General features: G+C 46.8%; 1 protein-coding gene across 1 annotated transcript in view; it reads left to right on the forward strand.

Annotated features, from left to right (window-relative positions):
* Slc37a3 (solute carrier family 37 member 3) overlaps positions 1-22,668 on the forward strand; it is a 37,492-nt gene extending 14,824 nt beyond the window's left edge. The window contains exons 5-15 of the mRNA XM_051151681.1: positions 284-367; positions 2,464-2,609; positions 5,574-5,670; positions 7,865-7,949; positions 8,936-9,114; positions 11,177-11,318; positions 12,828-12,929; positions 13,473-13,520; positions 14,518-14,669; positions 20,888-20,953; positions 22,576-22,668. Coding sequence (XP_051007638.1) covers positions 284-367; positions 2,464-2,609; positions 5,574-5,670; positions 7,865-7,949; positions 8,936-9,114; positions 11,177-11,318; positions 12,828-12,929; positions 13,473-13,520; positions 14,518-14,669; positions 20,888-20,953; positions 22,576-22,668 — 1,194 coding nt within the window. The remainder of the gene's footprint in view (positions 1-283; positions 368-2,463; positions 2,610-5,573; positions 5,671-7,864; positions 7,950-8,935; positions 9,115-11,176; positions 11,319-12,827; positions 12,930-13,472; positions 13,521-14,517; positions 14,670-20,887; positions 20,954-22,575) is intronic.
* Positions 22,669-23,798: the final 1,130 nt, after the last annotated feature.

Genomic DNA, 23,798 nt, shown 5'->3' on the forward strand with positions numbered 1-23,798 from the left:
GCTGTGGCGCATCATAAGGTCTGTCTTACAAGTCACCAGCAGGCTGCACACACGCGGCAACACTTCTTAGCTCCAACTGCAAATAGTTCAGAGAATCGGCAGGAAGGCTGAGGACCGTAGCTCATCTAGAGAGGTGAGCCTGTTTCTAGACGTTTGTTAATGTAAATATGTGAATAAAGTTTCATTTTTCTAGTCACCTCTTTCTAGTTTGCCTCATGTGTAATGTGTCCTCCCAGCTTACTGTTATTGTTTGGCGCCATAAGTTTAAATGCTTTATTTTTAGGGCCTCTTCATCAGCGGCATCATCGGGGATCGGCTGAATTTGCGATGGGTTCTGTCTTTTGGCATGTGCTCGTCTGCGCTCGTGGTAAGTGGGAAGATTTTACAGTGGTCGGAGTTCTTCCTGGGCTTAGTGATTAAACGGGCTGTACTAATCTCATGACCTGAGTCCAGTCCTCCAGTCCCATGTGGATGGAGAGACAGGAGAGCCGCCCTGTGACCTGCACGCGTGTACCCTGGCATGTGTGTACCCCCCTCAGACTTGCCTGTCACAAACACAAACACACTAATAATGAATAAAATTCAAAAAGAAACAGTGACTTCTATTTTGATCAGGTGTTCCAGAACGTTACCTTTTAACCCTTCTCCGCCTCCATCTAGAGTGGAGGAGTGAGCCTAGTCTTTGTGTCGTCATTCTGTGTGTCTTTGACCCGGGCAGATCTTTTTAAAGCAAGACTCTTGTCCTCTTTCCTTGAGTGACACAGTCTGAATAAAAAGCATAGTGCCGGACTCTCTGGAGCCTGGCCTCAGGCTGCCTGCCTTTGCTGTAGACACACGAACCACTTGCTGATTCCCTAACCTGGTCACTGTGTTCGACCCACTGCTTTTCTTCTCTTCCTCCTTGCCTCGGTTGGACCTCATGTCACAGTCAGGTGACACCCTCAGCTCTGCACCTCTTTCTGAGTCAGTGGTCCTGACTCTTCCTATCCTGCTAAGGAAGGAACCGTCTGTGGCCTTCCTGTGCTCTTGCTGCTCCCCCTCCCGTCGCCTGTGCTTATGTGTAGTCTTGTTTCCAGAGTAAGACCACAGCCCCTGGCCAGGGATGGCCTGGGACAACCTGGGTTTGCCTCCTGTTCCTCCTGTTTCTGACTCAGACTCTGCAGTGTTTCATATTATGAATTTGCAAAGCAGATGTGCAGATCCCCTCCTCCTGGCGTGGCAGTGAGGGTCCTGTGTGTGTCTGTTTGAGGGCCCATATCAGAGTTATGGTTACTGCTCACTACCAGTTAGTAAGGGGTTCCTACTCCTAGACTTCAGGTAGATTCTGATTACATACAGGAAAAAAATTTTTTTCTTAAAGTCTTAGAAATCAAAGCACTTACTGAGTGGTGGTGGTGCACACCTTTAATCCCAGGCCTTGGGAGGCAGAGATATGCAAATCTCTGCATTTGAGGCTGTCCTGGAACTCTCTTTGTAGACCAAGCTGGCCTCAAACTCACAGACATCCACCTGCCTCTGCCTCCTGAAATACATGCTTTTATATATGTGTGTGTGTGTGTGTATATATATATATTAAAGTATATATATAAACCCCTTGTGTAGTCTTGTTACCACAAACAAACATAGCTGAGCGACTACCTCACCCTCTTCCCCTAGCTGTTGACAACCACTGACCATTTTTCTGTCCTTGTCGTTTTGCTTATTCCAGAATTTACAACTGCGATGTGACAGTATTCTACCCATGCCAAGTCCTCACAAAATAGACTTTGACTGTGAATAAAGTGTTCCTCTGAGCAAAATGCCTGGGGGGAAAAAACAGGCTCATGGTAGAATCTACTGAGTAACTCAGCAGATGACAGACAAGATTCACTTATGAGTGAACTTAATAGTTGCCATAGCAACAGCTGGGCTCACCTGGGACTGTCCTGATGCTCAGCGTTGGTCCTGTCCTTACCAGACATGCACCTGTGGGCTTGTGTGGTACTTCAGCCCTCTGGAGATTTCTGTTCCCAGAGGGAGCAGATGGGAGAAGTTGGGGTTCTTCTAGAGTGGAAGATGCAAGTTAGGGGGAGGGTGTGTGTGCACACACGTGCATGCAAGTGCAGGCTTGTACCTACAGAAGCCAGTGAAGGACGTTGTGGTTCCTGCTTTATCACTCTACCTTATTCTCTTGAGGCAGGGTCTCTCACTGAACCTTGCACTTGGCTGATATCTCTCAAGCTCCAGCAATCTTTCTGTTTGTGTCCCACACAGTGCTGGGGTTATAGGGTACTCACTCAGGTTTTGACATGGGTGCTAGGGATTTGAACTTGGGTCTTCATGCTTTCATAGCAAGAATGCTTTCCCACTGAGCCATCTCCCCATTCCATGAATGTATTTTTTGTGTATCCTGGAAAGCAGTTGGGTATATTGGAAGTGTCCGTGTGGATGTCACATGTCCCTTTTTCTTTCCTTCTCTCGAAGGTGTTTGTCTTTGGTACTCTTACGGAATGGCTGCACTTCTACAACAAGTGGCTCTACTGTGGCCTGTGGATTGTGAACGGCTTGCTACAGTCCACTGGCTGGCCCTGTGTGGTTGCTGTGATGGGCAACTGGTTTGGGAAAGCTGGGTATGCTGCCTCATTCCTCTGTGTTAATGTTGGATCACTGAGTCTGGTCAAACTCTGTTAACTTGCTGCATTAGACCACGCCTCATCTTCTCTGTCTTTTAGACTGAGCAGTTCTGGGATAGAAGGTCCATGGCAGAGGGTGTTGTGGACCTTAGTGATGGTCTATAGACACCCAGGGAGACATCCTTAAGCTTTTCTCCATTAGAAACTGTAATAGTCCCACTGTGTGCTATCCATTATGTGTGTTCCTTTGAACGTAGTCTCCTTTGCCATGTTTTGAGACTCTGTGGTTACCTTATCATTACATTAACAATAAGAAAACCTAGCCCAAAAGTTATCCATGAAAGTTAGGGACATAGTGCAGTGATAGAGCAATTGTATAGCATTTAGAAGATACTGCTAGTTACCCACGTGACATCCCTAAGGTCAAAAGCAAGGGCTCTGTTTCAGATGCTGCCACACTTCGGGGCTTATATTGAGCATTGCCCTACCCCTCAGTTTCCATGTTAGAGTATGTTGGACTTGCCATGGGTGGTGTGGGCTGCAAGATGAAGGAAGGTACCTGCTGAGGGGTCCTGCAAGCCGTACTGGAGGAAGACGTACGAGTTCATAGGATGGAAAATGAGTTGAGTGACCTAGACTTGCTTTGTGGTTTCTAACTGTTGGTGATGATCGTGTTTCAGAAGCCATGTTGACTTGGAGTTTAGTCACTTTTCCTGGGTCAGCTTGAGTGCACTGACAGGGGCATGCTTGTCTCCGTGTTTGCTCCTCTACATGGGAGCAGAGGATGTGGCAGACGCTCCCCTTCCACGGTGCTGCACAGTGCCCGCCCTGGCAGGTGCTCCACAGCTTCTATCTTTTCCAGTTTCACAACTGGGAGCTCCTTTGGTCATCAAAAATCTGTAATGCTGTGAAAGTTCACCTATACACTGTCTTGTGGAGTGCATTCGAGAGTTCTCTGGCTATGTTTCAGTATGCCAGTGCCTTCTGTTTTGCTCTGACCATAGGTTAGCGTAAAGGCATTTCCTTTTTATGTTTTGTTTTTTTAAGAAGACACTGGTGGAATTGGAGATTGCATGGGGCTTTGTGTACACTAGGCAAGTGCTGTACTCCAGAATTTATCCCCCAGCTCTTTAAAAGGTTTTCTCTCTCTCTCTTTTTCTAAAATTTGTTGTTTTTTTTTTTGTTTTTGTTTTTGGTTTTTTTTTTTGAGGCAGAGTCTCACCATGTTGCTCTGACTAGTGTAGACCAGGCTAGCTTCAAACTCAAAGAGATTTATCTGTTCTGCCTCCCAAGTGTGTGATCTTCCTACCCAGCTTAAAATTTCTGGTCTCTCAATGTAGCCCTGGCTGTCCTAGAACTCACTGTGTAGACCAGGCTGGCTTCAGATTCACAGAGATCCACCAGCCTCTGCCTCTGCCTCCTGAGTGCTGGGATTACAGGCGTGACCACATGTCTGGCAAGAAGGCTTTGTGCTTTCAGCACCAAGTTGTATGGTGTTATTGATAGGATGCTAACTTGGTTTGCGGGGACTTGGACTTTGTAATGAACACTAATGCTCCAGGTGTAGAAATCCTTCAACAAAGTAATGCTAGGGCTGGAGAGATGGCTCAGTGGTTAAGAGCACTGTCTGCTCTTCCTGAGGTCCTGAGTTTAATTCCCAGCAACCATATGGTGCCTCACAACCATCTATAATGAGATCTGGTGCCTTCTTCTGGCCTGCAGGCACACAAGGGAGCAGAATACTGTATAAATAATAAATAAATCTTAAAAAACAAAAAAACAAAAAAACAAGGTAATGCTAGAAGGGAAAAGATGATAAAATTGTGAGTACTGACTGAGGCTGTGTGCCTTGGCAGCCCAGCTGCTAGCAAGTGGTCCACAGTGGATGTGGAAAGTAGCTGCAGTGAGAGAAGTCAGGTGAGTATTCCTTTAGCCCCTGGCTTCTTGGGGACCTTAACAGTAATACACAAAGGCCATTGAGACTGAGTGCCAAAAATCACAGTTTTCTTTTCTTTTTCTTTTTTTTTTTTTTTTTTTTTTTTTTTTTTCTTTTTCCTTTTCTGAGACAGGGTTCCTCTGTGTAGCCTTGGCTGTCCTGGACTTGCTTTGTAGACCAGACTGGCCTCGAACTCACAGAGATCCACCTGCCTTTGCCTCCCAAGTGCTGGTATTAAAGATATCTGCCACCGTGCCCAGCGAAAATCACAGTTTTTTTTTTTTTTTTTAATATTTATTTATTTGTATATGAGTGCTCTATCTGCATGTACACCTGCGTGCCAGAAGAGGGCATCAGATTACATCATAGATGGTTGTGAGCCACCATGTGGTTGCTGGGAATTGAACTCAGGATCTTTGGAAGAGCAAGACAGTGCTCTTAGCCTCTGAGCCATCTCTCCAGCCCAGAAAATCACAGTTTTCATAGGCCAGATTCTTCTCAGTTGTCACCTCGGTCCTGGCCCCTCCTTGACCCCCTTGATGGGTTTTAGTATTTTTACAGTATTGGACCTTTTCATTCTTCTGTTTTTGTTTGCTGTTGTTGTTTTGAGCAGGGTCTTGCCATGTAGCATGGGTACCTTGAACTTCCTGCTCTCCTGCCCTAGCCTTCCAGGTTCGTGGATTAGAGGCATAAGCCACCATACCTGGCTTCTTTTCTTTAATTCTTTTTCCTTAACTGCCCTACAAGGAACTCAGGGCTTCACTATTGCTATGGAAGTACTCTGCCTCTGAGCTCAATATCCAACTCTAAATGAAAATTTAATATTATTAAACCTTAGGAGAATCTGGTTTTATCATTCTGGTGTATTTTTCAAATTTTAAATAGAATGGGTTTTTTTTTGTTGTTGTAGTTTGTTTTTTGTTTTGTAATGCACATCTTTACTGTTTCAGCTATTTTTTTTTTTTTTCATTTTGATTCATAGAATATCTCTGACATACTGTCTGATTTTCCATTGTTCTCCCCAGCCGAGGAGTTGTCTTTGGTCTCTGGAGTGCCTGTGCTTCCGTGGGCAATATTTTGGGAGCGTTCCTGGCCTCATCTGTTCTGCAGTACGGTTATGAGGTGGGTATTTCTCTCACAGTGTGTGTGTGTGTGCGCACCTGTTCTTGATGTTTAGCTCTTCCCACGTGCTAAGAGTGTGCGTGCACCACCATGCTTGACAAGACGGCTCGGTGCTTTGGGGGCCACAGCCTGTGATGTCGATAAAAGGAAGCTGACTTGGTTTGCAGGGGCCTTGGGCTGCGTAGTGAACACCAGTCCTCCAGTTATAGCCCAGAATGCAAGAAGGGACAAGATGATTTAAAAAAAAAGAAACCCCGAGGGTACTGAGCAAGAGTGGATGTGGGCAGCCAGCTGCCAGTGGTCCATTGTGGGTGTAGGAAAGCCTCGGAAGGGACCATCCATCTCCAGGGCACACTGCCCACTAAGGGTCAGTCCATGCCGCTGGGAGGAAACCTTTGGGGGAGGCCATATTCAGTCTGTTGAGCATTTGGCAGGGCCTGAACAGGATGGAGTCCTGGGTTCCCAGCTGGCTCAAAGTTAAGTAAGCCTGTGCTTGTAGGAAGAGGGCTAAGGACAGAGGACTTTCTTTCTGACCTGGATTCCTGAGGCGTCATATGGCCAAGAAAGCCCTAGGCATCCATCCCAGGATCCCAAGAAAGCCCTAGGCATCCATCCCAGGATCCCTAGGAGTTGGAGTGATGCTAGAAGAGAAACTCTCTGAGAAAACAGTCCCTAGAGGCAGTGGGACAGGAAGCTGGGGTATCCGCTGTACGCTGGTGCTGAGTGTCTGGAGAGCTGAGTGGTCTTTGCTCTGCCTTCCAACATGTCTGTGTGGGTGAAGAAAAGAAGCGTACAGATTATCTGAAAGTCATGGAAGGTGCATTTTGAATATAATTTCTGAGTTTTTTTTTTTTTTAACCAGAAAATTATTTTTTATAGACAAATAACTAAGTAAATACGGGAGCAACAGAGAGACTGTGCTTTACTGGCTAGGTAAAATCCAGGTTGGTAACCTGTTGTGTTCTTGAGGTTGTTGGCAATGTTTGTCATGTTACAGCTACTCTGACCCAGCTCTCCTGCCTCCAGGAAGTAGAGGCACCTGTTATCTGCAGTTATCTCAATATACTTGTAACAGCCAAAGATGGATGGTAAAGGTCAGCTGGCAGGGAGGGGCAGAGCTCTGAGGCACCTGTTGGAAGAGTCGCCCGAGACGCCGTCTGGAGACAGGAAGAATGAAGGTGGTTTATTCGCTCTCATGTTTCCTAACGGTCCATGGAGAACTAAAACTGGACAGCAGTGTCTACATGTTTGGACAATTAAGAGTTGGATGGGGTGGGGAAATAGGATTTATTCCACCTCTTAATGCTTATTTTCTTAAGCAGAATACTAGTCAGAAACCTAAATAACTAAACGCAGGCTGCTCTTTCAGAGGGTAGGTATTTTGGCCTAGGTAGAAGTAGCCTGTCATCTCTCACAATCACCTTTTTTTCCTAGGTTTTTCACACCTGGATTATACTGATAGGTGCAAGTGTGAATTTCACTCCCTCCTGTGCTGCTCCAGGATCTGGACTCTGGAATACTGCCTTAACTTTGTCATTCGCTCGTTTAAAAATTCTGACTCATTGCCCATATCAATAAGTCAACTGTACAGCCTGGCCATTGAGTCTTTCTTCCTGACATCTGTCCTCTGTGGCAGTTTTCTTTCCTGAAGTCCTGGGCAGAAACACCCTCGCCCCCCACCCCCGCCACCCCAGCATGCAGTGCGAGTCCCATCCCACCCGCAGCCTGTCAGCACCTCTGCTGCTGCGCCCTGGAAGAAGAGTCCCCTACACGCCATCTAGCTGTGTCAGCCTCTTTCTACTGATTGCTTCCTTCTGAACCCCGGGCTGCCTTTTCATGTTTTGGGTATTGTTTGATCCCCTGAACTGGATTTAGTGTCTCCAAGGGCAGATGCTTTGTAGGACTTTGGATAGATTTGAGGGGCTAATCCTGATTTTTTTATTTTAAACCTTAATAGTGTGACTCAGTATCCAGGTGACCCTCTGTGAGCCCTGTCATGTCCTTAAGAAAATGCAATGGGAAGTCACATGTAGGACACTCGGCACAGTGCCTACCCTGGAAGCCCTGGGAACAGAAATCCTCCCACTCCCCTGTTTTTCCTGACTCTTCCCCTCCCCTCCCCTCCCCTCATGTGTGTGTAATGACGGTAGCTGTGATGACCACCTGTGTAAGAGCCACCTCTTCTCTCCTCCAGTATGCCTTTCTGGTGACCGCGTCTGTGCAGTTTGCTGGTGGGATCATCATCTTCTTTGGACTACTAGTGTCACCAGAAGAAATTGGTGAGGCGAACCCATCTCTTCTATTTGTAATATCTTTTAAACAAATATTTATTTATTTGTTATTATGTGTACAGTGTTCTGCCTGCATGTACACCTACATACCAGAAGAGGGCATCAGATCACTTTTTAAAAAAGATTTATTTATTATTTATACAGTATTCTTCCCGCATGTGCACAAGAAGGAACCAGATAGCATTATAGATGGTTGTGAGCGTGTGGTTGCCGGGAATTGAACTCAGGACCTCTGGAAGAGCAGACAGTGCTCTTAACCTCTGAGCCATCTCTCCAGCTCCATTCATAATATCTTATTATTAGGGGCCAAGGGAGGTCCAGGGACAGGAAATGGAATTTCTCCAAGGAATTAAAGAAGCAGCTTTCCGCGTCCATACTGTCCCTTACAGCCACATCTAATCCCACTGCAGGTGTTTGAGGGGAGTGTGGCTCCTCTTCTCTGGGTGCAGGAAGAGCTGAACATTTGTAGATTTGTGGAATCCAGACACTGGCTAAGAATGTAATATCTTAGCTGGAGTAGTGGTACACACCTTAGTCCCAGCACGCAGGGAGGCAGAGGCAGGCAGGTTGATGTGAGTTCGAGGCCAGCCTGGTCTACAAAGCAAGTCCAGCACAGCCAAGGCTACATAGAGAAACCCTGTCTCAACAAAACAAAACAAAACAACAAGGAACATCTTGAGACTGGGCTCTTTTCCTTTATAAAAATGACTGAGTTTGGCATTTTCTCGTGGTTAAATATAGGGTGTACAAGTGAAGCCACAGAAGCAGAGAGGCGTGCAGCTCTTCCGTGAGCGAACAGGGTCTGTAGCCTCAATTGCCTTTAGTTGTCCTGGTCTCTGAACCTTAGTTGAGTCTTCTACAAATTGGAAATAAAAACAGTGTCAACCCTGTAAGTGGAGATGTGTGCAAATCCTGGTCCAAGGCAGGGCCACAGGCCAGTGCGCTGTAAACCGCTACTGTTATTGCTGTCCTAGGTCTCCCAAGTATTGAGGCAGAAGAAAGCTCCGAAGAAGATTCACACAGGCCACTCATTAGCGGCGCTGAAAATGAAGATGACTATGAGCCTAATTATTCAATCCAGGAGGACAGGGCTGCCACCCAAGTGAAGGCAATAAGCTTCCATCAGGCTTGCTGCCTTCCTGGAGTCATCCCGGTAAGGACTTCTCTGCTCCTCCCACAGCTGGTGGGGGCCGTACTGCTGTCATTTTACTAATACATTTTGAGATGGTTGTGTAGCATCCCTCAGCCTTCCTGATAGCAATGAAAAGCCAGGCACTAGACATTTTCACCTTTTGGGGAACTGAACAATCTCAGCCTTAGCCACCTATCCCTGTGGTACACTGAAGCTGCTGACTGCATGGGTCAGTTGGGCGTGGCCAGATGTAGACCATGAACCTGCTGTCCCTGATCCAGCATGCAGCCATGAAGGCAAATATAACAGTTTTTTTTTAAATGGAGATTTATTTATGTATTTATTATGTATACAGTAGTCTGCCCGCATGTGTGCCCACAGGCCAGAAGAGGACACAAGATCTCATTGTAGATGGTTGTGAGCCACCATGTGGTTGCTGGGAATTGAACTGAGGACCTCTGGAAAAGCAGCCAGTGCTCTTAACCTTTGAGCCATCTCTTCAGCCCAATATAACAGTTTTTAAATATGCTTTTTTTTAATTGGGACAGGTTAAATATGTATTGAGTTTGTCAGGTTTTTGTGGACCAAGAGGGGTTTTGAGTGGCTCATTATCCGCCTTGTTGTGTTAATTCTGGTCGTTCTGGGGGAGTGTGGAATTGCCTTGTCTAGGGTAGAGTAGCCTTTGTGTTTTCACAACCTTTGCAGTCAGGAAAACCTCTGTGTGAGCTGAACCCCTCAAATGCAGTCTGTTTTGATGTGTTGGGTGCCTAGGCACCAGCTGGAAGAGGCCTAGGCTGTGCTTACAGCTTACCCACTAACTTTCTGTGAGATGTGACTAAGTCTCCCAGCCCATCCCTGTGTCCTGCCTGGGTCTAAACACTGGCTCATTGTGTGGTTGACAAAGCATTTGTTTTTGTTACCTTGTTTTTATGATGTGAGTCTGTAGGCCATCCTCTTCTGTCCTTCCCAGCTCTCTTCTGTCCTGGGCCTCTCTGCTAAAAAAATAGTCTTTCCAACAGATAGGCAAATGTCAGCCAGATGTCAGTGTTACGCACTGTAATTCTTGAATTCAAAGACAGTGACTAGTGTTAGGGAAACTGGTTCTTTTAGGCCTGTTCTTGGGAAGATGCTGTCTTTTAGTTATTAAAATACTTTGCTGGCAGTTGTTTTGGGTGAGAAGGAACTTCCGTTTGTTGTGGCTAAACAAGAAACTCATTTGCTGGTTCCTTTGTACTTCCGAAGCCATTGTTCTCTGGCACGGGCAGGGTGGAGGGGCAATCCAGTTAGCCCCCTGCCTTTGTGTTTGCAGCAGGCTGTCTGGGCAGAGAGCTCTGGAGGCTGGGATTCCACTCTCTGTGGGGAGGCTGCTGCCTTGCCTGCCAGGGAAGCTCTTTTCAAACAAGTGGCACCTGGGGGATAACTGGCACTTGGGGCCAGGAGTACTAACCAGATGCCCTTTGAAGTCAGCACCCTGCCTCTGCCTTCCCTTTGATGCTGATAGTCAGGGCTTCCTGGTAATAATGTGCTGAATACAGGAGTCTCTGCCATCACACTTCAGGCAGCTCTCTTTCAGAAGAGAGCCAGGAGTCCAGTGATGACCGTAGCTCTTCCTTTCAGCCCACCAGAGATGCTCTTTGTGGGATGTAGAGCTTTTGGAGGCTCTAGGACAAAGGTGGTCCCCAAGTGGATACCTTTCGGTCTGTGGCTGAGTCACATTACTCTCCGTCCATAGTGTACAGAGTTAACTTTGTAGGAAGAGAACCTAGAAAGCCTGGCTGCTTGCAGTGTGAGCCGATGTTCCCTGTGTCTGGTGCCGGTGGGCAGCATGGATACATACCATGGACCTTTTGTCTGAATAAAGAAATGTGGGTGCAGTGTGCACTGCTTTCTGGCTTTCAAATACTGGCTTGCTTTTACCAGAGAAATGACAGGAGAAGGAACTGGGGCTAGTTAAGAAGAAGCTGTGCAGTGTTTTATTTTTAGAAACCAATGGGAGTAAAGAGAAGAGGGCTCCTGGGCCAAGTCAGGGAAGCTGCCACGCTGTGCCGTTTGCTGCCTGTTGATAGCTGTGTTTTCCTTGCAGTACTCACTGGCCTATGCCTGCCTGAAGCTGGTGAACTACTCCTTCTTCTTCTGGTTGCCCTTTTATCTGAGTAACAACTTCGGGTGGAAGGAAGCTGAAGCTGACAAGTTGTCCATTTGGTACGACGTCGGAGGCATCATAGGTACACACATGTGCATCTACTTCTGTGGAGTTCGTCGCCTGCCGTCTTCCACAGGAAATCTTGCTTCATTTGAAGTTTTATTGCTTGTTCCACAGCCGTCTTTCCCAACCTGTCCTACCAGTAAACATGCAAACTTCTGTGAGAACAAAAAGTCCATAGAAAGGAAGAGCAGCCCGAGACAGGGCTGTGATTTACAGGGCTGCCTTTTCTTAGGCTTCGGTTGATGGATCAGTTCTTTTGTGTCGGGAACACTTGGGAATCTCTTTAAATGCAGCCCCTTTGTCTGCTTTCAGGGGTGGCTTGGCTTTGAAGCTGATTTTGTGAGAGATTCAAGATGGAGTGGGGACATGTTCATTCAGATTTCCTCCCACTGTCTCCAGCCGGGGGAGCAAGCATAGCAGCACCTTAGTGTATAGATTGTCAGACAGTGGGGGAGGGGCACAGCAACGACACAGGACACGGGTGGGCAGCAAGGGTTTTCCTTGTCTTTCTTGTGTGTGTGCTGGGGATTGAGCCCTGGGCTACCACGTGTACTATAACCCTAGGTCTATAACAGATTTTTAACTGGCTTTGTGTCACAGCCAGAAATGCAAACGAGGAAGTAATAAACTTTTGAATAAGACTAACAGATGACACACTATGGCTCCTTTAAAAAAATAATAAGAAATAAGATAATAAGAGACCAAGGTGCCAGGCAACAGATACAATACTAGATGAAGAGTTTGTTAAATGAGCATGGGGCGGAGAAGGAAAGGGGGGAGGGGTACCCCAGAGAGAGAGAGACAAAGAGGTAAGAGAGAGAAAGGGAGTAAGGGGGTAAGCAATGACATCACAGGCAGGCAGTGACATCACAGGTAAGCAGTGACATCACAGGTAGGCAGTGACATCACAGGTAAGCAGTGACATCACAGGTAGGCAGTGACATCACAGGTAGGCAGTGACATCACAGGTAGGCAGTGACATCACAGGTAGGCGGACTGAAGCAGAACCCTAACAGCCCCACCGTAGCGTCTCTGTCTCTGCAGTGTTTGCTTGTAGAGTTACAGTAGGACCAAGTTACCCTGAGCACACGAGCTGCACAGTAGGTCCTTCCTTAGGTGACACGCTGCTATTATAGTTGAACTTGACTATTGGTAGTCTTAAAGTCCAGAGCTAATGCTCACGTAGATACTCTGAGACCTGACCTCACTTCTGTGTCCTCCACAAATAAAGGCACCTGCAGTAGCCTCCAGGGCGCTGGGCATGCTGGGTCACTTGGTTGAACATTCATCATGCTTTAAATTCAAATGAAGAAAAGCCAGGGGAATTATTTCACTCATTTGGTAGGGAAAACAGTAAATACGAATATCAATGGTTTTGGGGTAGTTTCCTTTGTTCTTTCTTTAATGCTTGATTTGTGGTGTCCTGTGCATGGGCCAGCGCTGTGTGAGAAGACTTGGGAGAGTCAGCTATGTCTTTGGCCCCTGAGGAGCCCGTCTGCTTTCCGCTGATGGGCTCTTGTGCTTGCAGGTGGGACTCTGCAAGGCTTCATCTCCGACATGCTGCAGAAGAGAGCCCCCGTGCTGGCCCTTAGCCTGCTCCTGGCCGTCGGGTCCCTTGTTGGCTATAGCCGTGAGTAGTTCTTTGCAATTGCATCTGTGAAGGTAGGCACTTGCTCAGAGTCAGTGGTCAGCCGTGGAGAGGTCTGTGATTAGCTCTGAATGCCTGGGAACTGTCATCACATGGTTTTATTTGTGTGGGGAGGAAACTGGAGTCTCTCCTCCTTTGTGGATCTGTTTAAAAGCTTGCTTGGGAGTGTATTGCTTTGTTTGAGGGGCGGCTCCAGAGGGACAGCATTAGAGCCAATAAAACCATAAAAGGGGGCAAGGTTTCAAAAGCGGGAAGATGGTAATTAGTAGGCCTTGGTGTGGTGTGTGTGTGTGTGTGTGTGTGTGTTTTCTAAAGATGGTAGAGTCTTTCTGTGGCTTTCAGAAATCTCATTAGCTTGAGCAGCAGCCAGAGACAGACAGGACAAAAGCTGGAAGGGGCGGTGTGAGTTGTCTGCCTTTGTTGTCTCTGGAGGGATTGTGCTGTGTGGCGGCTGCAGCCACTGTGCAGTGTTGATGGAGACACATGCAACTCCTTCACAAGTCACTGGTGTGTCTTCTCTCACAGGCTCTCCAAACAATAAGTCCATCAATGCACTCCTGATGACCATTACAGGTACGGTAGACCGTTGTGTTGGCTGTGCTGTTCCTCTGGGAGTTCAGAGAAAGCTGTTTCCCACAAGAGGACTGACACTAAGCCTTCCCTACATAGACCTCAAGTGACAGGAAGATAGACGCTTCCTTTGCCAGCTTCTCCCCTCTGCTAGTGGGTGATAGAAGCTGTCCCTGTGGAGAGAGAACCTAAAAATTCGGGTCGTGGCCCAAGGTCTGGGTATATGACTTCAGAAAGTAACTTAGGTGTCACCTTGTGATCCCATCTACCAGCTTACAGACATGCAGAACAGCTAGCTTCTTTTGTGCCAAACTGGGTTGGTACTTTCCTGAGCACTAGATAAAATAGTTGAGTACAGTTAAGGGACATGTTATATATTTTTAAAAAATAATAGTTATTTTTTGTTTTTTTAAGACAGGGTTTTTTTCTGTGTAGCCTTGGCTATCTTGGAGTTGTTTTTTAGACCAGACTGTCCTCAAACTCAGTGATCCACCTGCCTCAGCCTCCCTGAGTACTGAGATTACTGGCAAGTGCTACCACACCTGGCTATAAAGTTATTTTTTAATTTAGCAAGATGTATGGCTCTGATTCCAGTAGCATGACCCAGTTTACCAGAGAGACCTCAGGGCGGCGTTATGAGAGCAGAGGCAGATAGAATCCCTGTCCACCTCTCTCTTTCCAATGTGTTGGCTGGCTTGGATGGATTGATGCTTGGAGGATGGAGTTCTGCTATGGAAGAGCCTGACAAGCTGCTGTCACGTGGCTGCAGTGTGAGGAAGGCCCGCAGGTGCTGCAGATACACCAGAGTGTCACCTCACCCAAGACGGGATTTTAGAAAAGTAGATACCACTTAATTTAAACATCTGGAAACACGCCCTTTATTTTCTGTTTCTCCCCAACATGCTGATTAAGGCATTGGGACGGTATTTTGTCCTATCTGGTCAATGGCTAGAGATGTGGATCATATTTTAACACGAACCTGTTCTCTTTATGGCTTTAGGGTTTTTTATTGGTGGACCGTCCAATATGATCAGTTCAGCCATTTCTGCAGACTTGGGTCGCCAAGAGCTGATCCAAGGGAGCAGCGAGGCTCTGGCAACAGTCACAGGAATCGTGGATGGGACTGGGAGTATCGGTGCTGCTGTGGGCCAGGTGAGAACAGCATGTGTTGCTGGGTCCCACAGTAGGTGGCGCTCTTGTGCTGTGAACTGTTGTACGGAAAGTCCTAGGTTTTCAGCCTTTTAGAGGTGGGACCTAATATGGACAGCATCTCACATGGCCATAGATTGTGTAACTGGTGAGTGCAGTCTGTTTTCTCCATGTCCGGATATATATGGCTGGTCCCAGAGGGTGGCTGTAGGTGGTATTGTAGCAAAGTCATCTGAGATGCAGAACACTCCAGGTCTACAGACTTGCTGAGATGGAACCTGTTGACCTGTATATTCCCAGGTGGATGTTGGAGAGCATCTAGGCTAAGAGTGCCCTACCATAGTACAGAATGATTTAAGTTTGCTGACTTCCTTGGTTAGCGGGGTGAGTCCCTGACAGCTAACGCCTATGGCCAGCGAAGGAACAAGCGGCAAAGAACTGTAGCCATCCCGGTGTTGTCCATCCATGTAGTGGACTCAGATCAGTATCCGCTCCCTGTGGTAATGCAGGTGCTGTGAGGGCAGCGTCGTGCCTCAGTTCCCCTGCAGCCTTCCCTGCTCCTGACACACAGGAGACATTCTGGCTCCAAAGCACTGTACAATAAACGGTTGAGACACTTAGGATAGAAACATAAAACAATATATATTTACCAAGGGTAGGAGGAGAATTACCTCCACATGCTCTGGGGTAGAAGTCAAGCAGGCCACTGTCACCCATTCATGTCTGAGGGGATGGGGAACAATCATGTTATTTTATATATTTATGTATAAAATATGTATGTTGCATATGTATGGAAGTCAAGACAACCTGCCAGAATCTGTTCTTTCTTTGTACTGTGTGGGTCCCGGATTTGAGCTCAGGATATCAGGCCTGGTGACAAGGGTCTTTACCCTAGCCATCTTTCCAGCCCTATCATATTGAATATTTTAAATTATTCCTCCCTAACACTTTCTAAGTTAATTAGGTGGATAAATTGTAATTGACATTTATTTTAAATTTTCTTTTTTCCTTTCTGAGGACAGTTTCTTATATAGGCCAGTCTGGCCTTGAGTTTACTGTGTAGACCAGCATGACCTTGAGCTTCTTATCCACCTCTGAAGGGCTGGGAGTGGAGGCTTGCATTGCCCTGCCTGGCTAGTTAGTGTTCTGCCTGCAGGCCAGAAGAGGGCACCAGATCTCACTGTAGATGGTTGTGAGCCACCATGTGGTTGCTGGAAATTGAACTCAGGACCTTTGGGAAAGCAGACAGTGTTCTCTGTCTGTGGTTCTCTGAGCCACCTCTCTAGCCCCCTGCTTGCAGTTCCATTCCTCCATGTCTCACGTGTCACTGTTCAGATCCCAACGGTGAATGTGGGTCACTGTGAGTCTGACCTCCAGTCAGGCAAGTAGATCAAGAGGAAATCATTCAAGCAGTGGTCATTCCTTCTCTTGGGGATTTTTGCTTTGTTTTCCAGATGGCCCTGGCTGTCCTGGAACTCACAGATTTTTAGACCAGGCTGGCCTTGAACTCAGGTTAGGGTTCCACTTAGGCTTAGGGTTAGAGTAGAGATCTGCCTTCCTCTGCCACCCGAGTACTGCGTTTAAAAGTGTGTGCCACCACGCCCAGCCTCTTGAGAACTTCTGAATGATATTCCATTGTCTAAGGATTTACCTCACAAACTGTGTGACTGAGGTTAAAATCCCATCAGCCTTGCGTTTAGCCTTTGCCTGGACTCCTCAAGTGACAGTGTTGCCTCTTCCTTCCTCTGACTTTTAGAGAATTTGTTGTTTTTCCTCCTGGTTGCCATAGCAATTGGTTCGTTGATCTCTCCTGAGGAACACCTATAACACATGATGGTCAACATGCCAGTCTGGATCTCTGTCCTCTACTGGACGTCCTACTCCTTAAAAACAAAGCTGTTCCAAACTGAGCATGGCCAGGAGGTGGTGGCCCACGCCTTTAGTCCCAGCACTAGGGAGGCAGAGGCCGGAGGGTCTCTTGAGTTTGAGGTCTACAGGGTGAGCGCCAGGGTGGCCAGGACTACACAGAGAAACCCTGTCTTGAACAAAACCAAAAACCAAAACACACTGAGCAACGTGGTGTACACCTGTAACCCCAACCCTCAAGAAGCCACAGAACTGCTTTGAGTTAACAAAAAAAAAAAAAAAGAAAGAAAGAAAGAAAGAAAGCCAATAGTGGTGGCGCACGCCTTTAATCCCAGCACTTGGGAGGCGGATTGCTGTGAGTTTGGGGCCAGACTGGTCTACAAAGCCAGTCCAGGACAGCCAAGGTTATACAGAGAAACCCTGTTACACACACACACACACACACAAAAACCCTACAAAAACAACAATAAAAGAAAGTAGTGAGGGCTTGAAAGATGGACTTCTTTTGGAGTTGTCATAACAAATGCCATTAATAATTGGCTGCATAAACTCAAATACACTGAAAACCGTTGTGCTTTGCCTTTGTATTAGTGTTCTATACATTGCACATTGACAAACTGTTTCTTTCTTTCTTTTCTTTTTCTTTTTTTTTTTTTTTTTTTTTTTTGAGACAAAGTCTCTCTGTGTAGCCCTGGCTGTCCTAGAGTCACTTTGTAGACCAGGCTGGCCTCGAACTCACAGCGATCCATCTGCCTCTGCCTCCGGAGTGCTGGGATTACAGGTGTGCGCCACCTCGTCCGGCGACAAACTGTTTCTTAAAGGTAGAGTATTAGAACTGTGGTGAGATGGCTCAGGGGAAACGGAAAAGATACTTGCCAGCAATCCTGACCACCTGAGTTGATCCCTAGCAACCACAGGGTAGAGTGAGAGAACCGACTTCCACAGGCTGTCCTTTGACCTCCACATTACCGTAGTGTGTGTGCAAGCACACGTATACACACGTGGGTAAGAAAAGTATTGTTAGCCAGGTGGTGATGGTGCATGCCTTTAGTCCCAGCACTCAGCCTGATATCTGAGTTTGAGTCCATCCTGGTCTCAAGAGTGAGTTCCAGGTCAGCTGGGGCTAGACAAACCCTAGACAGAAAAACAAGCAAACAACCAAAAATGTTATTGTGGTTTTCTTAACAGTTGAAGGAAAGATAAATATTTTTTTAAAGGTAGAGTTACAGTTACGGTTTGGAAGGCTGCTGTGCTCCTGTTGTCTAATGGGTGACAAGACTTGTACCTTTTGTGTGTAGGGGAGCTTGCTCTGCTGTCCAGGCTGCCTTGAGCTCAGTCTTCCTGCCTTATTCTCACAGGTGCCTCCCTTACCGGCACGCCACTACACCCAGCTGGACTTCTGATTTCTCTGTTTGTCTGACAGGACCTAGGCCAGGTCACCAAAGCACTTTACTTTAGTTTTTTCCCAGCACACATTCCAATAATGATGTGGTCAAGACGTGGCTTCCCTCATCTGTGGTCAGGTGATTTTCAACACTGTTCAGCAGGGGAAAGTCACCTCTTCAGCACTCTACAGAAACTGACTCAAAACAGACCAAAGATCTAACTTAAAGAGCTAAAATTATGAAATTCTTAGAAGAAAACATAGGAACAAGTTTTGATAAAAAATACATAAAAATGGCTAACATAACTACTGCATGGGAAGATTCTCAATGGCCTTAGAGAAATATAAATCAGAACCACACTGAGGTCTGACTTCATTCCTAGTGAGGATGTCTATACTTTTTAAAAAGCTGGAAATAAGGGCTGGAGAGACAGATGCTCAGTGGATAAGAGCACTGGCTACTCTTCCAAGGGACCCAGGTTCAGTTCCCAGCACCTACATGATGGCTTGCAACTGGCTGTAACTCTACTTCTAGAGACTCCAGTGCCCTTTTCTGGCCTCCATGGGACCAGGCACTCATGTGGTCCACATCTGTGTGTCCAGGCAGAATCAGAGCCCACATTGCTGGTATGAGCATAAACAAAATGGTGCAGCTTTTGTAGAAAGCATGAATATCCCCCCCCCAAAAAAAGATTAAATGTGCAATTATTATGTGACCTAGCATAGTACTCCTAGATTTATTTCCCATTCTCCCCAGCTGAAAACAAGGGCTGATATTTGTATGCTGGTGTTTATTGCAGTATTATTCATAGTAGATAAAGTGTAGGAACAGGCATTCAGCAGATGAATGGTTTTTTTAAAAACATGTAGTGTATGCAGTCAGTGAAATTCTAGCCATCCATGAAAAGGAATGAAGTACCGATGCATGCTTAGTGTATGGCTGCACCTTGAAAATTTGATAAATGAATAACTAGTGAGCCAGACAGAAAAAAGCAAAAAATATCTACATGAACTATCTGCAGTAGGCAAATTCACAGCTCCAGAAAGTAAATTAGAAGTTATGTCAAGTATAATCTCAGCACTTGGAAGACTGGGGCAAGAGACTTGCCACAAGTTCAGGACTGTCCTAGACTATATAGTGAGTTCAAGACCAGCCTAGACAGGCGGACCGCTGTGAGTTTGAGGCCAGCCTGGTCTACAAAGTGAGTCCAGAACAGCCAGCAAAAAAAAAAAAAAAAGGCCAGCCTAGGCTATGAGACCCTGACTTTAGGGTTGTGGGTACCATGGGTTATAGAGCTTTTGTGTAGTTGTGCATCATTGTGAATGCAATTGATGCTCCTGGTCTGTAAGTTTAAACATGGTTAAAATGGGGCCTGGATGGGGCTAGAGAGATGGCTTAGAGGTTAAGAGCACTGGCCATTCTTCTAGAGGTCCTGAGTTCAGTACCCAGCAAACACATGGTGGCTCACAACCATCCATAATGAGATTTGTTGCCCTATTCTGATGTGCATGTGTACAGGCGGAACACTGTATACGTAATAAGTAAAAAGGTGGCCACTGGAGTGATGTCCCAGGGGTGAAGAGCAACTGAATTGGGATTCTAGCCTTCATGTAATAAGCTTTGAGTCTCAGGCTTACCTGTAACCCCAACTCTGAGGGAGGCATAGATAGGAGCACTACTAGGACTTGGTGACATCCAGCCTAGCTGAGAAAATATGATCCCTATGTCCAGGGGACCTCAAAGGACTAGCCAGTGTGATGGGCATCTGATGTCCTCTTCCAGCTTTTATGCTTAGACACAAGCTCACACACCTGTGCGTAAATATGTACACACACACACACACACACACACACACACACACACACACACACACACACACACAAAACATTAAAACAACAACAACAATGGCAAATGTTATGTTAGTCCTGTAGCGGGTGGATGGAGTGCTGGGTTAAGAGCTCTTAGCTTCTTTTCAATGAGTGAGAGTCAAGGGAAAGAGCTGTGTTTTGGGACGTTGGTAGCACAGTTACCCTGTGAACAGGTGGTGTGGTTGACGGGGAGCAGGGCATTTGCGGTGACTCTGTCAGCTTCCAGGCTCATCGGCCTACATTTAAGACTGTGGCTCGGAAACACTTAAAATGGAAAAAAGGAGAGGAAAAAAAAAAAGTGCGCTGCAAGACGAGACAGCTCGGTTCTGAAAGCTGTAGGGTGAAGGTGTAAACAGGAGGGCCCGAGGGCCGTGCTCTCCTCCAAAGAGAAAGCGAGTAAGAGCAGAGCTCCAAGCACACAGCTTCTCCCCACGTGTTGTACAGCGGGAGCCAGCAATAAAATGCAAATGGAGCCGGGGTGGTGGGTTAGGCCTGTAGTCACTACCAGCACTCTCTGACTGACGGGAGCCTGAGATCCAGGACAGCCTGGGTATGTGTGACCCTCTCTAAAAATTGCATGGAAAACTTTATAAAGGACAAGTTGTTATTCAAACATCAGCTCCTGCCTTTCCAAAGTAGTCCTGTCTAATCTCCTTTTAAGCTATTTTAGCTGGTTTACTTAAATTTTACATGTGTGTGTATCACGTGATGCCTGCTGCCTGCAGAGGCCAGAAGAGGGCGTGGGTTGCCCCGGAGCTGGGCTGCCAGATGGTTATGAGTGAGAGCAGCTGGTGCTTTAACCGCTGGCCCATCTCTGCCAGCCCCTGGTGGGGAGGGGCGGTGTTTTGTTTTTTGAGACAGAGTCTCATGAAGCCCAGGCTGGCCTCAAAGGCTGTGAAGTAGGGGATGACCTTAAACTTTTCATCTACCTTCCAAGTGCTGGGTCTTAGGTATGCACCGCCGTGTTCGCCTTACGTGGCCTTGGGGATTGAGCCCGGGCTTTGTGGGTGTAAACTAAATACTCTATCAACAGCCATGTCCTCAACCCTCATTTTGTTAATTTATAAAGAATTGTATCATATATTTTTTTCTCTTTTTTTAGTATCTGGTGTCTTTGATCCAGGACAACCTAGGATGGATGTGGGTTTTCTACTTTTTCATTCTTATGGTAAGTATGGGCTTCTTTTCCTTTATCCATTTTTTTTTTAACTTAATTTAGAACATTTGCTTTCATCACTACTTGAAATCATCAAAATTGCTGATTGCGTTTAAAGACTTACAGTGTGAAAGTACCATTTGATTCGGCTGAGAAGACTTCTTTCCCTCCCCGGGAGCCGAGGGCCCTGAGTATGCCCGTCCCGACCTGAGACTTAACGAGTGCTGCCGCTTACAGTTGGAGAGAAGCAAGAGGCTCGCTCACATGGCGCCAGGCGCTAATCAGCGCTCTCCTCTGGGCCGCTGGCTGGCTGCTAAGCAGGGCTGGAGGATTCTGAAGCAGTGCAGCAGTGTCACAGAGAAGTGGGGCTCTAATCAGCATCTGGGCACGTGCAGGAGTGCTGGCTGACTCTGCAGGGGAACGTGTTCAGCTATAGATTCTTGGCTGAGATCTCCTGCTTTATAAGAAAGTGAGGCCCCTGCTTCCTGTTGAGAAGGCACGTGACAGTTTCTGTTATATTGTTGGTGGACACTGCTCAATACCAAGGTGACTTGAGCTCACCTACGGGTGACTTTGCCCTCGAAACTAGGGATCCTAATCGCCTGCCATCACCTAAGTCTGGGCAGCCAACCTTTTTGAAGGAGGCCCAGGGTAGGTCACCATGAGCAAGTCCCCAGCTTCCAATGACTCAGATTCCATGACACACACCTGTAATGCCACTTGGGAGACAGAGGCAGGAGGATTGTGAGCTCAGGGCCAGCCTGAAAGACCTTGTCTTTAACAACAACAACAAAAAAGGCCAGTTGCTTCCAAGATTCACTTGTGGGCTGGGGGGGTGCAGCATGTCTGAGGCCCGGAGTTCCGTCCTCAGTTCTGCAAAACAAACAAAAAAGGAGATGGCTCAGGAAAAGCCTGAGCTACACAAGCCTGATGGCCCAAGTTTGATACCCAGAACCTCGAAAAGCAATGTGGTGGCCCATACCTATGATCCCAGAACTCCTACTGCAGGAAGGCAGAAACAGGAAAATCCCCCAGAAGCCTGCAGGCCAGCTAACCTGTAGCAACAGCGCAGCAGCAGAAATGAGAGACCCTGCCTCAACATGGTAGAAGGCCAGAGCCAGCTCCCCCAAGTTGTCCTCTGACCTCCGTGTGTGCAATGGCACCTGTGCACACACATCTGCGCATGTGCACCTTCACACGTATGTGCACTTGTGCTCTTCCTCCCCCTACACACACACGCACCCACACACAGTGAATACATTACATAAATATAAAGGCTGGTAAAGACCTGCTAAGAAGAAAGAAGTACCTGCTGGTGTGAGGCCACCAGGAGCTGTTGCCTCATGAAAACCAGTTGTGGTATAAGAAGCCCGACTTTCATCTGAGCTCTTGTACTTGCTTTGCCTGTGGTAGTGGCCTACTTCAGCAGTGTTTTCACAGCTAATGTGATATTACATGTTTGTGGTTCTCACTATGATTTTCATAAGTCATTTTCTAATTCACTGACAATAGAAAGCTTTCTTTCTGTGACATCAAAATGAATGTTTGCTCAGATCCATTGCTGATGCTTAAATCACGATGCACTAGCAGAAATAGTTGTTACTTCATTTAAAAAACTTTTTTTCTCTTCACAGACAAGTTGTACAATTCTGTTTATCTCACCATTAATAGTGAGGGAAGTATTCTCTCTTGTGCAAAGGAGACAAACTCACGTACTGAGTGAATGACTGGTGGCCGCAGGAGAGAATGGCCTGGGACGCCCACGAGGGCCCGCTGGTCTTCAGTTCACTTGTGTGGTATTGCCTGAGCCCCGGTGGAGTCTCAGCTTGTGAGCCACCCTGCAACACTGCCAGCCGCCCCAGACACTGGCGAGTAAGGGGCGAATTATTTTTGTACACTACAGTAACTGATGATTTTTATGACTTTTGTGAATGTACTGAAAGGAAAAACGAACCTGCCAGCGTCTTTGTTGGGCTTGTCGGCTTAGCTAGCCCTCCAACCTTAAGTTGGTCCAGTTCTTCAGCCTTAATTAAGAGCTAAGTGAGCAGGAAGCAGAATCATGCAAGTTTGATGAGACGACTGGTGCAACACCTTGATAGCACCTTCGCAGACAGTGGCTCACCACTAAGGCGTCGGAGCAGCGCTCAGGCCAGATGGCACTACAGGCCCGCCGTGGATGGAGCATGCCTCTACCCAGGTGGGAAGCTCGAAATGTTCTGTGGCTTCTGGAAGTCCTCGTCCTCTCTACAGTGGTTGTCAGCTCGTTCTCCTCCGACCTCGCTCACGTTTGACTGACTCCTAGAAGCAGTCTTCCGTTCATGGACTGTGACTTAGCTCAGACATTCCAGTGCGGAGCTTTCAACCCTAGAATCATAGCTACGTGGCCTTATCTTGCAAGCTTGGTCTCTGTTTTAGCCGGGTTCCTGGAGTTACCTCAGCAGAAGACTAGAGCTAGAGAAAAGGCAAAGGCTCTTTGTCCCAAGGGTGTGGCGTTGCGTATTGAATCATGTTGTTGGAGTGTTGGGGCCAGAGGCCTGTCCTTTTTAGAAGATTGTGGAGTGTGTGTCTTCAGGACTGTGAGTTCTATATGAATCAATGCTTTAGGGTCATTCTGTACATATATTCTAAATTATGTAAACAAACGAGGAGGAAAATGTGCAATTTTGAGGAACTCCTGATTCACATTGGGTTAGGAACTATTCTTCCACCTCTTGTTTTATGCTCCAAAGTATGTGACGAACTTGTTATTTAATCTTGCAGCTCTCTGATCATTTTACTGTTCTGTCACTGACATAAAAGGAGAACACAGAACATAGGAAGGGAGCGGAAGCCCACCTTTTGTAATAAACGCCCAGCC

This window comes from Acomys russatus, chromosome 10, assembly GCF_903995435.1.
Source record: "Acomys russatus chromosome 10, mAcoRus1.1, whole genome shotgun sequence".
Classification (NCBI taxonomy): domain Eukaryota; kingdom Metazoa; phylum Chordata; class Mammalia; order Rodentia; family Muridae; genus Acomys; species Acomys russatus.